This window comes from Dioscorea cayenensis, chromosome 15 (genome assembly GCF_009730915.1).
Source record: "Dioscorea cayenensis subsp. rotundata cultivar TDr96_F1 chromosome 15, TDr96_F1_v2_PseudoChromosome.rev07_lg8_w22 25.fasta, whole genome shotgun sequence".
NCBI lineage: Eukaryota > Viridiplantae > Streptophyta > Magnoliopsida > Dioscoreales > Dioscoreaceae > Dioscorea > Dioscorea cayenensis.
This window is the reverse complement of record NC_052485.1, coordinates 18588731-18604844: the sequence shown is the minus strand read 5'-3', so window position 1 is coordinate 18604844 and position 16114 is coordinate 18588731. Positions and strand designations below refer to the sequence as shown.

At 37.8% G+C, this 16114-nt stretch overlaps 1 protein-coding gene across 1 annotated transcript; it reads right to left on the bottom strand.

The window, feature by feature from the left end:
• Window positions 1-14862: 14862 nt before the first annotated feature.
• On the bottom strand, window positions 14863-15849 carry LOC120277756. Its single transcript, XM_039284600.1, has 2 exons — window positions 15223-15849; window positions 14863-15129 (listed from the first exon to the last, which is right to left on the bottom strand). The coding sequence occupies exons 1-2, from the start codon at window positions 15847-15849 to the stop codon at window positions 14863-14865; spliced, it is 894 nt and encodes a 297-aa protein (XP_039140534.1).
• Window positions 15850-16114: the final 265 nt, after the last annotated feature.

Below are 16114 nucleotides of genomic sequence, written 5' to 3'. Positions count from 1 at the left end.
TCTCCACCATTAAAGACTAACACAATCTGAAGTTGCCTAGAACTTAAACCATATCCTATATCAACTCAATCTCAACCCTTCATTCCTCTCTCACAGATCATCAACCAACTTAATTCTTTAATCAGTCCAACAGCTTCCCCTTGATTGAAGACTGCAAACACCAAGTGCTTCACTGAATTTCCATTGTTTCTTTGCATCTACACATTTGGTGAACAAATCAACAATTTGATTTTCAGATTTACAGAATTGAAGATTCACAGCTTTCCTCACAACTAAGTCTCTGATAAAATGATACTTAGCATCTATATGCTTCGTTCTACCATGCATAATCGGATTTTTGGCAATTGCTATATAGGATTTGTTATCACAATAAATATAGATTGCATCTTCTTGTTTAACACCATAATCTTGTAACATCCTAGTTAACCACACTCCCTGACAGTAAGCAGAACAAAGAGCAATGTACTCAGCTTCTATTGAAGATAGAGCTACAACCTCTTGCTTTTTAGAAATCCAAGAAATAGCACCAGTTTTATATAGAAATACCACACCTGAGGTGCTTTTCCTCTCCTTCACACATCCTCCCCATCACTATCAGAATAACCAATCAAAGATTGCTGAATATAATTCCAACATCTACTGTACCTGCAAGATATCTCAACACATGCTTTGTTGCTCCAAAGGCCATCTTAGATGGTTTATGCATGAATCTACTCAAAAAAACTCACAGGAAAAGCTATATCAGGCCTTGTATGTGTCACATACATTAACTTCCCAATTAACTATCTATACTCTGTCACATTCACCAGGCCCTCATCAGGATTTGCACATAACTTGTAATCTGATTTCAAAGGAGTAAGAACTGATTTACAATGCTGCAATTGGTAGGAATTTAATGAATCCTGCACATATTTTTTTTGACAGATACAAATTCCATCTTGCTTTACTTCAAGGCCCAAGACATAAGACATTAGACCCAAGTCACTCATCTCGAACACCTACTTCATGTTTTGCTTGAATTCTTCTAACATTACTACTGAAGATCCCATATAAATCAGATCATCCACATAAATACAAATAAGTAGAATGTTACCTTCACCTGTAACCTTTTTGTACAAAGTATGCTCACTGGAATTTTTCACAAACCCTTGCTTGATAAAATAATCATCAATTTTCCCATACCAAGCTCTAGGTGCCTATTTTAAGCCATACAATGCTTTGTGCAATCTGTAAACAAGAGTCTCTATTCCTGAAATTTCAAACCCTCTAGGTTGTTCCACAAACACATCTTCTTTTAAATCTCCATTTAAGAAGGCAGATTTTACATCTAATTGATATACCAACCACTTATTCTTTGCAGCTATTGCTAACAACAACCTGACTACTTCCATCCTTGCTGCGGGAGCAAAGATTTCATCATAATCTACACCATACTCTTATACATACCCCTTTGCAACCAATCTAGCTTTGTATTTTTGCACATCTCCATTAGGTGTATACTTAGTCCTATACACCCATTTCACTCCAATTGCTTGTCTTCTGTAGACTTGAGCTCATCTTCCATTGCCTCTCTCCACTGAACTGATTTAATTACCTCATCATAAGTACCTGGATCTGTTATAGCTAGAGCAAAGGAACAACTTTCATAAAGCTCTTTCAATGTTCTTACCTTTTGTGTTGGTAATCTATCAATGCTTGACTCACTTGCTTGTTCAAATGACCTTCGAGGAGAATTACTGTTACTACTGCTTACTACTGAATCTGTACCATTAGACATACTAGTATTAGAATTTTCTTCAGATTTATATGCTCTCTTTTTTTTAAATACAATTATATTAGGTGAAGTTTCTTTTACTACTGTCGACTACCAAGTTTCAGATTCTAAGAATTCACATCTCTACTAACCAAGACCTTCTCAGAATCAGGTAAATATACTTTATATGCTTTTGCATCTATACAGTATCCAATAAAAATTCCCTTTACAGCTTTGTAATCTACTTTCTGCAAATTCTATATAGGAATATGGACAAATGCTACACAACCAAACACCCTAAGATGTGAGACTCTTGGTTTCACTCCATACCAAATTTCATGTGTTGGTTTTTGCAGAACAGCATAAGTTGGGGAAATATTTGAAACATAAATAGTTGTTTTAATTGCATTAGCCCAAAACCTTTTTGGTAACTCACTAGCCTTCAACATACTTCTGGCCTTCTCTACCAAGGTCTTATTTTTCCTCTCAGCCACCCCATTTTGTTGTGGAGTATAAGGGGATGTTAATCCATGTTTTATTCCTCTATGTTCATAAAACTTCTAAAATTCTTTAGATAAGAACTCTCCCCCTCTATCTGTTCTAATAATTTGCAATTTATCTCTTGATTGTCTTTCAACTAATGACACAAATTTTGGAAAACAATTGAACACTTCATGCTTGAACTTCAATAAATACACCCAACACATTCTTGAAAAATCATCAAAAAACAACAAAAAATACTTACCACCTCCATTATCTTCAGTTTGCATAGACCCACATGCATCAGCATGAACTAATTGCAACTTGTGTCTTGCTCTCCAGGATCTTCGAAATTGGAATGGAAATCTTGCCAATTTTCCATAAACACAGTCTTCACAGTATCTTAGTTTCTTCACATCAGGCAGACCAACAACCATGCTCATCTGTGATAACACTTTCAAACCTTGAAAGTTTAAATGTCCATATCTCTTGTGCCATAACATTGCTAGATCTTCATCTTTCATTGCCAAATTCACTTGAGCATCATTTGAAAATTTAATTGGATATAAATTATTACCATCTTCTGAACATTCAGTAAAATCCTTCCAGTGTTTGCTATTTTAATCACATAGCCATTCTTTCCAAAATTCACATCATAGCCTCCTTCAATTAACTGACTAATACTCAGTAAATTATGTGCCAAAGAGGGTACAAATTGAACACCATGAATTAATTTAATTTCATCTCCATAAACCTGAATTGCAACTGAACCTTTGCCAAGAACATCATCCTCCTTATCATCTCCCAATCTGACTTTATGCCTCATTGTTTCATCCTAACTATGAAACAATTCTCTTCTACCAGTCATGTGACAAGAAGTCCCACTATCCAACAGCCAAATAGAAGAGCCATGAATTTCCTCTCCATTGTGCACCATAAATAAACTCCCATAATCACTTGAACTTGGATTAGATGATGAACTAGTTCCCTCATCTGAATTCTTGCCTTGAGAAGACCAGCAATGAGACTGATAATGCCCAAATTTTTTTCATTTAAAACACTGTACATTTTGCAAACCTTCTCTACCAATTTGCTACCCAAATTGCCTTTGACCTCTACTAAATCTCCCAAAAGGCCTTGGACCTCCTCAGACTCTTTCATTCATACATTGTTGCCTCTGTTGCACACCTTGCCTTTGATCACCACCTCTTGAATTATCTCCAAATCTTCCTCTACCTCTAATATTTCTTCCCCTTCCTCTCATTCTACCACCTCTTGAATCTCCTTGTATTACAAAAGCCTCATGTCTCTCAAAAAACTGATTAAACCTAGCCTCATGAGCTTGTAAAGACCCACTTAACTCATCAAGAGATACTTTGGTCATGTCTTTAGCCTCTTCAATTGATGTCACAACATGCACAAATCTAGATGACAAACTCCTCATCACTTTCAAAACTACATCACCATCCTTTAATTCACTTCCCATACCTCTAATTTGATTTACAACTTGTATTGTCTCTTCTTCTCTCATCTACAATAAATCAAACCTTTATCTCAGTGTCTGCTATCTCACTAAAACCATTCGAGATGTGCCTTTCTGGCAAGATCCCCTTGCGTATATCTTGCAAGTGCACGGGTTTGTCGAAGTAATACTCCCGGGTGAGCGGGTATCGAATCCACAGGGAGTAAGGAATAAAAATACTTAATTCGATTCTTAGCTATGTAAAAGATCAATGATAATGAGTGTGACAATGATTCAATTCTCAACAGTAAAAGCAACAAGTAAGAGAGCAAAAGTAAAGAAGGGGGTAAGGCAATCGATAAAGATGGGGTACCCGGATAATGCTCCGCCTAGGATAATTGTTTCAAGTGCAAGAACCCTCTATTATGCTTTCTAATCAATGCAGTGGTAAGTCGTGGAAATCCTTAATTACATAGTCCCAAATCTAAGGTCAACTATGCCTAACTCTATACATGTCCCGGAGGAGAAATTGAACAATCTCAACATCTTAAACTCGCATAGAGTTGCAATGAGCTCTAAGGATTCCAAGTGATAAATCTCTTCCTTATAAAAGACCTAACCCTTTGGTCTAGGTGGAAGGTCCCTAACCACAATTGAGCCCTAGATACTAAGATCACCTCAACGCTTCACTCCGTTGCACACGCAACTAAGCCCTAGCGGAAGTTCATCCCTTAGACCATTCACTCTATTATACCGTAAAGAACTCGAGGAATGGAGGTTGAATCTATCACGTCGGAGGGGAAAGGGGACGCTCCTGTACCTCTCGACTCACCCTCTCAACCCTCTCCAACCTAGCTTTGTCTAACGCTCGTGGTGTGTCACTCACTCACAAGATTACCAACAAGAACTCTCAACCCTAGTGTCACTCTAGGGGAAATGTTCATACAATCAAGCATTCAAGGTTGGAACTCACAATAAACATCAATTTATTGAAAGCATAATAAAGAGGTTCAAAGAAACAAATACATCCTAGGGTTCACAATACCCGAGTACCCACTAGGGGTTTAGCTCTCCATGGAGCTAAGTACAATCAAATAAATAGAATGTAAAAGCAATAAATCTATAAAGAAACCCCCTCGATAGTCATGTCGATGGTCTTGTGGAAAGTCTTCTACTCGTCGTCCAAGGATTCCCTTGTCCGGTATAGGATACGCCTCAACGGAAGCTCCCCTACCAACCTTCTTCCTAAGGAATGACGATATCAGAGCCGTAGAACCTCTCCAAAACCTTGGCCAATACCCCTCGAAACCCTAGCCGAAGCCCTCTCTCAAGTTGGGGAAAAGATGGAGAAAAGAATACAAAAATCGGGGCTGATTCAGCTTTAAATAGGGCTGGAATCGGGCGACTACACGGGCGTGGATGCTTCACGCGCCCGTGGGGAATTTCCACACGGGCGTGGATAATTTCCACACGCCCGTGTGGATCCTCTGAACTCCTGTTTTCTCGGCCGGCTGTGAACAGTGATGCTACAGTATTTTCTGCCGTATTGCTACAGTACTCTTCTGCAGTACCTTGCCTGAATAGCTTCCTGAATCCATACTTTCATCGGAGTAATACAAACGGGTACACGCTCACGTCGTGGATCACTTGCATCTTCAATGATAGGTACGTTGGTGAAGCTCTTGTTCTATGTGCATAAGTCGGAATGCTCGAGTGTGACTGCCTTTGTGCCCCTCCAAATGGATGTGCCAACTCAAATACGAGGAGGTTGGCACACACTCTAGCATCTCACATCGACCTATGTCTTCGCGTTTGAACCTTAGTAAGATTTCCTCCAAAATCGGTGCATTGTAATCCACATTGTCTTCTTTCCTTCATACTTGGCCTCACAACCTTACCTGCATGAAAGTAACATAAAAACACACATATTAGTGTAAAATCCTGAGAAAAGTAATGCTCAACACAAGGAATGAATGCTTCGCATTCATATCGCACAAGCACTTATCACTTTCTTTTCATTCTTCAAATGATTCCAACTCATCTATAGCCTGTTGCAACAAAAATAAAGCCTTGGCATCATCTTCAATCTCCTTTTCTATTGGCTCTTCTTTGCTTATACCTTCTTCAACAATTTTCCACAACCTCTGAGACCTGAAGAAAGTTCTCATTCTGTAACTCCAGTGCTCATAACCATCTCCATTGAAAAACAGGTAATAGGAAATGTGAAATATCTGGTGTTGGTGCAAGTGTTGGTGTAGAAGATGAACTTAAGGTCATTTCTTTGGTAAATTTCAACTCCTCCTTACTCATACACACCCCTTAAACTATCTTTCACAAGACACCACACCCTCACAAGGATCACACAAGAATAGAGCCTCAATTCAAGCACATATCAGTCACAGAAACCTCATCACTTAACACAAATAGCTGCAATACGTCACACAAGAACAAGAAGTAGCAAAACACCAATTATAACCCAGAAATCTCACCTCGGAGCTCTGATACCTCTTTTAAGCACGATATCGATAGTAGATTACATAAGGAACGATTTTGCTATAGAAACCAAATATCAAAGACCTCTCTGTTGGTCAGGAAAATTCATACAAGAGGTATGAACCGGAGAAAAACAGAAAAAAAAAACTCTTAGAATATAACCAAACAAGACATACTAGATCATATATCATAGTATACAAACCACAGTGACCAAAATGAAATGGGCTAGCTAAGTTATCCTACTACGTGTTGGGTTCTGATGAACTCGACCACTTTGCCTTGAACTAAAACCATATCCCAGATCAACTCAATCTCAACCCTTCATTCCTCTCTCATAGATCATCCACTGGCAGGCGTTTCAGCCATGCTTCTTTCCAAAGTGATATCAAGTTCTGGTCATTCAAGGTTATTCTTGGACCTAGTGACAAGCCCGATGAGTCAGCACTGTATGAAAACCAGAAGAAGAAGTGAATACAAAGTTTCATCTCTTTCCTTCATTTTCATTTTTGATGCTCTCACGAATTCATGGCTGGAGTTTAATGGTAGTAGCACTGTTCATTTCACATTCATAGCTGGAGATGGACAAATGAAGATGAAGACGATGATTACAACCCATTTTGCTTCAGATATATTCACTCTGGAAACCTTGAGAATCTTGAATTCTTACTTGTTTTCAACTCGGAGCTAATGAAGATATCACTGCTGTTCTTATTGAAAAGCCTACTGCTCGTAGTGATCGTTGCGTCGAGAATCTCCGAGGATACAATTGAATCAACGCATATTGATTAATGGCTTGAGTACGTGACTGACTTTCAGACTACCTGTAGCCATGTGAATACCTATCTTGCTCTTCAAATTTTCTTAGTTGGATATGGCTTGTCCATAGTTAGCGTATCTATATGGTCTTGTCTTGTGATACTGGGCATAAATGGGAAAGTCTGAGGAAGTCAAAAGAAATACCAAAGTTTGGCTTGATGGTTCAACAACAAAATATCATGTGCAACTATTATCTCATAGAACCTGGCAAGATGCTATAAATTTTTATGTTGTAATGCACAAAGTCATGGAATAAGTACCCTGCATTTTACACTATATAGATATTGCACATAATAGAAGCTTCGTATAGTGTTGGAATCATTCATGGTGATTTCAAGCCCGATAACATGTGTGGGGTATTTTGACGGACGATGGTTTTAGTTGCAGAACTAGATCTTGGCGTGACCAAGGATTTTGGTGCCGTGTGTTCCTGTGACCTTTGACAAGATGCAAATTGTGGTTTGGAAAGGAAAGAGTTACAACAGTGCAACACAAGAAAACATGGAAGTAAAATCTATTAGGAATATTGAGGCTTAAACTATTAGGTGAAAACTAATATAGCTTGAGGCCTGTTATCATTGTCCTGAAGGATAATTCACCGACACCAATAATAAAATTAGCACGGCGTATCCTCCAGAATTCAACAAGCTCTTCTATATAAAATAGGATCGGGAACAACAGATAAAGAGAGAAGATTGATAAGTGATTGTGTATAAGTAATATGAAGTATACTTTTCTTACATTGAGCATTATTTTTATCAGATTTCATTGCTCATTCAAGTGTATTTGTGTTCTTTTGTGCATTTAGAGGTGTGGAGACAAATTTGGAAGAAACGAAGCAAAAGTAGATCGCGGACATAATTGTTGATGAAGTTCTTAGATCGAACAAAGGTGAAGACACAAGTTATACTCAAAGACACGTGGGTGTGTGCCAACCTCCATTATGCTCAAGTGAATACACAAAGTGGAGGGACACAAAAGCAGTCATACCCATATGTTCTGACTTGTGCAACATTATCAAGAGCTTCGTCAATGTGGATTCATTGAAGATGCAACATGATCTACCGCATAGATGTGTACCCATTTATGCGACCTCGATGAAAAGAGTGAATTCAAAAGCATTCCAACGAAGTATTGTAGCTGTTACTGTAGGAAAACACTGTAATAAAATTACTATAGCAGTTACTGTTCATAGCACGCAGGAAAATTTTTTTGGAAATCCACATGCCCTTGTGGATACCCGATTCCAGCCCTATAAATACCTCTTTGAGAGTTTTATTTGGAGATCTTCCTATCTTTCGCCCATCTTCTGGGGAGAGTCAGCTAGGGTTTGGAGAAGCTTTTGCTAGGTTTTTAAAGCGGTTCTACGACAATGGACATCGAGTTCCTTTGGAGGAAAACTATTGGGGAAGCTTTCGTTGGCATCGATTCGGCAAGGTGTTCCCTAGGTTTGACAAGGGAACCTTTGGAGAAGACTAGACTGCTCTACAAGACCATCGCTACAGACTACAAAGGGGTTTTCTCTATGGATTGCTTGCACTTATCCTTGATTTCACATTTGCTTTTGTTTTGCTCCATGGAGAGCTAAACCCCTAGTGGGTGCTTGGACTTGTAAACCCTCGGATTATTTTGTTTCATTTACTCTTATTATGCTTCTTTAATTGATGTTTCAATTGAGTTTCAACTTTGAATGCTTGTTGATTTAATTTTCCCTTATAGTGACACTACGGTTTAGAATCTATCTTGGCAATCCTTGTGAATGAGTGATACTTCATTAGGATTAAACAAAGCAAGGTTGAAGAGGGTGAAAAGGGTGAGTTGAGAGGTAGCGGAATATTCCTTTTCCATTTTAATGTGATTTATCCTACCTCCACATTCCAAGAGTTCTTTACGGTCATGATAGAGTGAAGTGCTAAGAGACAAACTCCACTGGGGCTTTGTTGCGTGAGCAACAGAGTGAAGTGTTGAGGTAATCCTTAGTGCTGGGGCTCAATCATGACTAGGGGTCTTTCGCATGGACCAAAGGGTTAGATCTATATTAGGGAATATGGTTTATCACTTGGAATCCCTAGAGCTTCAAGTAACCCTACACAGTGCGAGGAGTCGAGAGTATCTCTTTTCGTTGGGGCATAGTGTAAGGGTTAGTCACAGTTGACCTTAGGTTTGGACCGTGTGTCTTAGGATTTCCATGACTCATTAAACTTCAATTAGGAGGCATAATGATTAGTCTTGCACTTGAAACAATAGTCCTAGGGTGAGCAATGTCTGGGTACCCCATCTTCCCATCAATTATCTCTCCTTATTCCTATTGCTTTCTCTTCTCCTTTCTTTATTTTTATTCACATTGATATTGTTCACTCAAATCACAAATTGATTTAATATATAGCTAATTAGCACTACTACTTTCTTCTGAACAACTATTCCCTATGGATACGACTACCCACTCACTGAGGTACTTTATTACTTCGACAACCTATGCACTTGCGGTATACACACGCAAGGGGTGTGTCAAAGATCAACCCAGCTGTAAGAAAAAAGGTTAAAAAGGTAAAAGAGAGATAGATTTTTCCTTATCTTATCTTCTTATTTTGAGATCTCTTATAAAATCTCTCCCTAACGGGTAGTTTTGAAATCTTAAAACCCAAGTTCACAAATCTATTAGAGTGATAATAGGATTACATAAATAATGGAGGAAATAAGTTTACTAAGTTAATATTGAACTAGATCTTTTTTGAAATATCCTTATCCTTTACAACAATCCCCCGCATTTCAAAAGGACGACAAAGGTCACTGTTGTTGGGTCTTTCTTATTTTGTATAATGCATCGATTCTAGTGTCTTTAGACTATGAACCAGAACTAGAAAGAAATGAGATTTAATTTACAAAATAAGCAGTGAAGCGTGAAGCTTCTATGAACCAAGAACTCTTTTGTAAACTAAAGTTCTCATCAATCACGCTATACATTTGCAACTCTGTTGTTCTACACTGATGTGCGCTAATAGGCCATACGCGTGCCTGGATATTCATGAGTGCTCTAGAGAATTTTGCATAATCTAATAGGAGCGGCCCCACTCCACACTCATATAGGTTATTCCATCAAGTGTATACTGCAGTTTAATACACCATTTATAAAAGATATGGAATTTGATTAAGAGGTTAACTCAGTCTTACTTTCATTGTAGTTAGCACTATTTATACCATAGGAGGGACATGCATGTGTATAGTGCCCAACAAATCAACTATTTACCCATATGAACCTAATTCATGGGATCTCCAATCACATAGGTTGGGTTACCATAATTGTTGATATCTCAAATTTGCTTTAGTTCCATTCCCCTCGATGTTTCATGTATTAGTTTCCTTCACAAAGGTTTAGTCAAAGGATCGGCCAAATTCACTTCCGACTTCACACAGTTAATGGAAATAATTCTATCTCATAGCAGCTGCTTCACAATATCATGTCTCAACCGAATATGTCTGTTTTTCCAATTGAATGTCTTATTTCTTGCAATGGCTATTGCTGCTTGGCAATCATAATGCATAGACACAGGAGGTGTAGGTCTTATACCCAAAGGAACATTTGCTTAGAGGTTTTTCAACCACTCAGCTTCATTACCAACCAACTCTAAAGCAATGAATTCAGATTCCATTGTTGATTTAGCAATTATTGTTTGTTTTGTAGATTTCTAAGAAATTGCTCCTCCACCAAGAGTGAACACATAACCACTAGTGGATTTAGTCTCATTTGTATCTGAAATCCAGCTAGCATCACTGTATCCTTCTAATTTAGTACGAAATCCACTATATAAAATACCATAGCTCATGGTACCTCTCAAATATCTCATTAGTCTAGCGAAGCTATTCCAGTGTTCATGATTAGGGTTATGTGTGTATCTGCTCAATCTACACATAGCATAAGCTATGTCAGGTCTAGAAAAATTCATCAAATGCATCAGACTCCCTATGATCTTAGCATACTCAGATTGAGCGATAGGATCACCTTTATTTTTCTTTAGTTGAGTGTTAGCATCATAAGGAGTACTCACTGGTGTGACATCATAAAGTCCAAACTTCTTATGAAGTTTCTCAACTTAATGTTCTTGTGATAGCATTATTCCATCACCTTTCCTTATGATTTTAACACCTAAAATCACATTATCTTCACCCATATCCTTCATATCAAATTTAGAAGCTAGAAAACCTTTTGCTTTATGTACCAACTCAAGACTAGTACTAAAGATAAGCATGTCATCTACAAATAAGCATTTAATCACACAATCACTACCATCAAGTTTTGTGTAGACACATGTATCCCCTTCAAGAGAAGTATTAACATCATTTAATAAAACTTGATCAAATTTCTCATGCCACTATTTTGGTGCTTATTTTAAGCCATATAATGATTTGAGAAGTTTGCACACTTTATTTTCAAAAACAAGAACCACACATCCCTCAGGTTGTTCCATATAAATTTCTTCTTCTAAATCACCATTTAAAAAAGTTTGTTTTAACATCCATTTGGTGAATAAAAAGCTTATGAATTGAAGTTAAGGCAATTAAAACTCGAATAGAAGAAATTCTAGCCACTGGCACAAAGGTATCGAAAAAATCAACATTTTGCTTTTGAGAAAAGCCTTTTGCAACCAATTGAGCTTTATATTTTTCAATAGAACCGTCAGGTTTAAACTTTTTCTTGAAAATCTATTTGCAACCAATAGGTTTAGCTCCATGAGGTAAATCAACTAAAATCCAAGTTTTATTTTGAGCAATAGAATCAATTTCAGTTTTAATAGCTTCTTTCCAAAAGAGAGCTTCTTTAGAAGAAATGGCAACAAAATAAGTTTGAGGTTCATTATCAACAAGATAGGTATAAAAATCATTTCCAAAAGTTTTTACTTTTCTTGGTCTTTTACTCCTCAAATCCTCAATTTCAGTGTCATTTCCACTAAAAGGTGCATGAGAAATAGTATCACGTTTTAAAGGAAATTGTGTTAAAAAAATTCAGCATTCTTGGTCTCAATTATAGTATTGCAATCTAGAACATCACTTTTAAGTACTAGAAATCTATATGCAGCACTATGTTCAGCATAACCAATGAATAAACAATCAGATGTCTTTGAACCTATCTTCATTTTCTTAGGATCAGGTAGCATAACTTTGGCAAGACACTCCCACACTTTCAAATATTTTAGATTAAGAGGATATCCTTTCCATAACTCATAAGGTGTCTTACGAGTTTTCTTATAGGGAATTTTATTTTGTAAGTGACATGCTGAAAGTATAGCTGGCAATGCCCTTTTGTGTGTGAACCGTAAGTGCACAGGTTTGTCAAAGTAATAATACCCTGGTGAGTGGGTAGTCGTATCCACAGGGAATAGTGATCAGAAACACAAAGATTGCTATTTAACTAGAATGAAGATGAATCGATAGTGGTGTGAACAAAATCAATGAAAATAAAAATAAGAAAAAAAGAAGGAGGCGCAAATAAAAGATGGGAGAGGTAATCGACAGAAATTGGGGCACCCGGACGTTGCTCACCCTAGGACTATTATTTCAAGTGCAAGGCCAACCATTATGTTTCTCAACTGATGCTTAATGAATCGTGGAAATCCTAAAACACACGGTCCCAAACCTAAGATCAACCGTGACTAACCCTACACTATGCCCCGGCGGAGAAATCGCTCAGTCTCGACGCTTCACACTGTGTAAGGTTGCTTAAAGCTTTAGGGACTCGAAGTGATAAATCCTATTTCTTAATATAGATCTAACCCTTTGGTCAAGGCGATAAACCCCTAGTCACAATTAAGCCCCAGATACTAATGATTACTTCAATGCTTCACTCTTTTGCTTGCGCAACTAAGCCCCAGCAGAGTTCATCTCTTAGCACTTCACTCTATTGTGACCGCAAAGAACTCTTGCAACGTGGAGGTAGGATAAATCACACCGGAGGGGAAAGAGAACATTCCTCTACCTCTCGACTCACCCTCTCAATCCTCTCCAATCTAGCATTGTCTAACCCTCATGGTGTGTCACTCATCCACAAAGATTACCAAGATGGATTCTCAACCCTAGTATCACTCTAAGGGAAAATCAACTCAACAAGTATTCAAGATTGGAACTCGATTAAAACATCAATTAAAGAAAGCATAATAAAAGGTCAATGAAACAATATCATCCTAGGGTTTACAAGCCAAGTACCCACTAGGGGTTTAGCTCTCCATAGAGCAAAATACAATCAATAATGAAATATTGAAAGTAAAGATATGCAATCCATGAATAAAACCCCTTTGGTGTCCGTGCCAATGGTCTTGTGGAGTAGCTGCGTCTTCTCCAAAGGTTCCCTCGTCAAGCCTAGGGCACACCTCGCCGAATCGATACCGATGAAAGCTCCTACAATAACTATCTTCCAAAGGAATGCGGTGTCGAAGGCCGTAGAACCACTCCAAAAACCTGGCCAATGCCTCTCCAAACCCTAGCTGCGAGCGCCTCCAAAGATGGTGAAGAGATGAGCAAAAGATGGGAAAAAGATTCTCAAAATGGGCTGAGGTCGCAACTTAAATTTCCCCACGCCCGTGTGAATCTGCAAGAATCGATTTTTCAGCGGCCCATGAACAGTAATTGCTGTAGTATTTTACTATAGTGATTTTCTACAATAACTTGCTAATTACTCCGCCAAAATACTCCCGAATCCACACTTTCATCGAGGCCACATGAACAGGCACACATCCATGCGGTAGCTCGCGTTGCATCTTCAATAAAATCACATTTGACGACAATCTTGCTAGCATTGCGCAAGTCAGAACACATGAGTGTGACTGCCTTTATGCCTCTCCAATTTGCATGTTCACTCGAGCACAACCGAGGTTAGCACACACTCATATGTATTTGAGCACAACTTGTGTCTTCACGTTTGTTCACTCCAAGATTTTATCAACAAAGTGCATTCATGATCTACTTTGGCTTCTTTCTTCCATACTTGTCTCCACAACCCTACATGCACAAAAGAACACGAATACACATGTATAAGCGATAAAATCTAAGAAAAGTAATGCTCATTGTAAGAAAAGAATACTTCGTATTACTAATACACAAGCACTTATCAATAACTTCACCCCAAAGGTTATCTTGTGCATTAGAATTAACTAGCATGCAATTCATCATATCTTTTAATGTCCTATTTTTCATTTCAGCCACACCATTAGATTCAGGTGAGTAAGGAGGAGTTGTCTCATGTATAATACCTTCCTTTTCACAATAATCATTAAGTAAAACATACTCACCACCTCTATCTGACCTAACTCTTTTGATTTTCTTATTTAACTGATTTTCTACTTTAGCTTTATATATCAGAAACATATCAAAAGCTTCATTTTTATTTCAAAGTAGCTATAGTTTAGAGTATCTAGAGAAATCATCAATAAAAGTTACATAATAATTCTTACCACCTCTAGTCATAGTTTGCTTTAAATCTCCTACATCTGTGTGAATTAAACTCAACAAGTCTGATTCTCTAGAAACAGGTGAACATGTTTTCATGGTTTTCTTAGATTCAACACAAATTTCACATTTACTCATGCATGTATTACTGCTAGAAATCAAACCAAGTTGTTGCATTTTTTTTAATATAAGCATTACTAACATGTCCTAGTCTAGCATGCCATAAATCAAAAGAATCAATCAAGTAAGCAGAAGAACTAGCATTTTCATTGATAATTTTAGCAACATTAAGAACAAAGAGACCATGATTACAATAGCCCTTTCCCATAAAATTATTATTTTTGGTCATTACAACATTATCAGATTCAAATGACACTTTCACCCCCACTTTTCCTAACAATCCCACAGAAACTAGGTTGCTTCAAATGTTAGGAATATGAAGTATGTCACTCAATGCCAAAGTCTTGCCAGATGTTAGCTTGAGAAGGATTTTGCCTTTGCCAAGAACAGAAGCAGTTCGTGAATCACCAAGATAGACTGTTTCTTCCCCTTCTTGAACTTGGGTATAGGACACAAAAGCATCTTTGTTTGCACAAATATGCCTAGTAGCGCCAGAGTCTATCACCCATTCTTTCATATTGGCCACAAGGTTTACTTGAGAAATGACCACAACAATTATGTCATCTGCCTACACCAAATTTACATTTGGTTTAGCAGGATTGTCATTTCTCCCCATCCTCTTTCTGCATTGGGGCGCATGGTGGCCTAGTTTGCCACATACAAAACAATTGTCTTTCTTCTTGAAAGTGAGGTTGTTAGGTTTAGGCTTGAAATCATGTTTCTTTTCATACCTTTTGTTTGGCTTGTGTAGCTTGTCTTGCAGCAAGTTGGCATTGGTAGTAATCTCCTTTCCTTTGCCAGCTTTGCACTCTTTCCTATAGGTGTCTTCAATTATGATATGTGTAATCAAGTCCGCAAATGAGAGTTTCTTGTGCTTATGCTTAAGTTGTTGTTTGTAGTCATTCCATGAATGAGGCAGCTTCTCAATGAGCAGGCCAGCCACAAATTCTTCTTGCAAAATAATGTTCTCTAATTTGAGATCTTCCAGTAGCTTGTGGTACTCATTAATTTGCACTTTAATGTCTTTATCTTCTGTCATCTCCCATCTATAGTATTTTCCAATGACAAATTTTTGTTTTCCAGAATCTTTAGCAATATATTTTATGATCATGGAGTCCCATATCTCCTTCGCTTCCTTATTGGCACAATATACATCAAACAGTTCATTAGAAAGAGTGCTAATAATTGTGTGTCTACAAACCTTATTGGCATGAACCCATAATTCCAATTGCTTGGGGGATGACTCAAGTGGCTTAGAATTAATGAGAGCATATGCAACCCCATGCATATCTAGAACCGAGAACACTTGATTATTGGCGTGAAGAAGCTAGGATCGTATTCCACGGGGCTAAGGATCTCCTATTACTCCTTCTTGAGCTATTATCTAGCCTAAGATCTCAAGTGATGGATTTTTACTCTACTAAATGTAATTAAAGCTAAAACGAGATTATGACCAAATTAGAGAGAACAAGCAATAAGCAAGCAAGAAAATCAATGAGATGCAAAGGCCTATGGATGAGGATCCCCTTGAGGGGTTATCATGCAACATGGAT

Excerpts from the sequence above, each read along its gene's own strand:
- LOC120277756 (XM_039284600.1), bottom strand. The coding sequence starts at position 15,849 with ATGCATGGGGTTGCATATGCTCTCATTAATTCTAAGCCACTTGAGTCA. Across the intron at positions 15,130-15,222 it reads AGAAGAAAGACAATTGTTTT|GCAGATGACATAATTGTTGT; the intron begins GTATGTGGCAAA and ends AATTTGGTGTAG.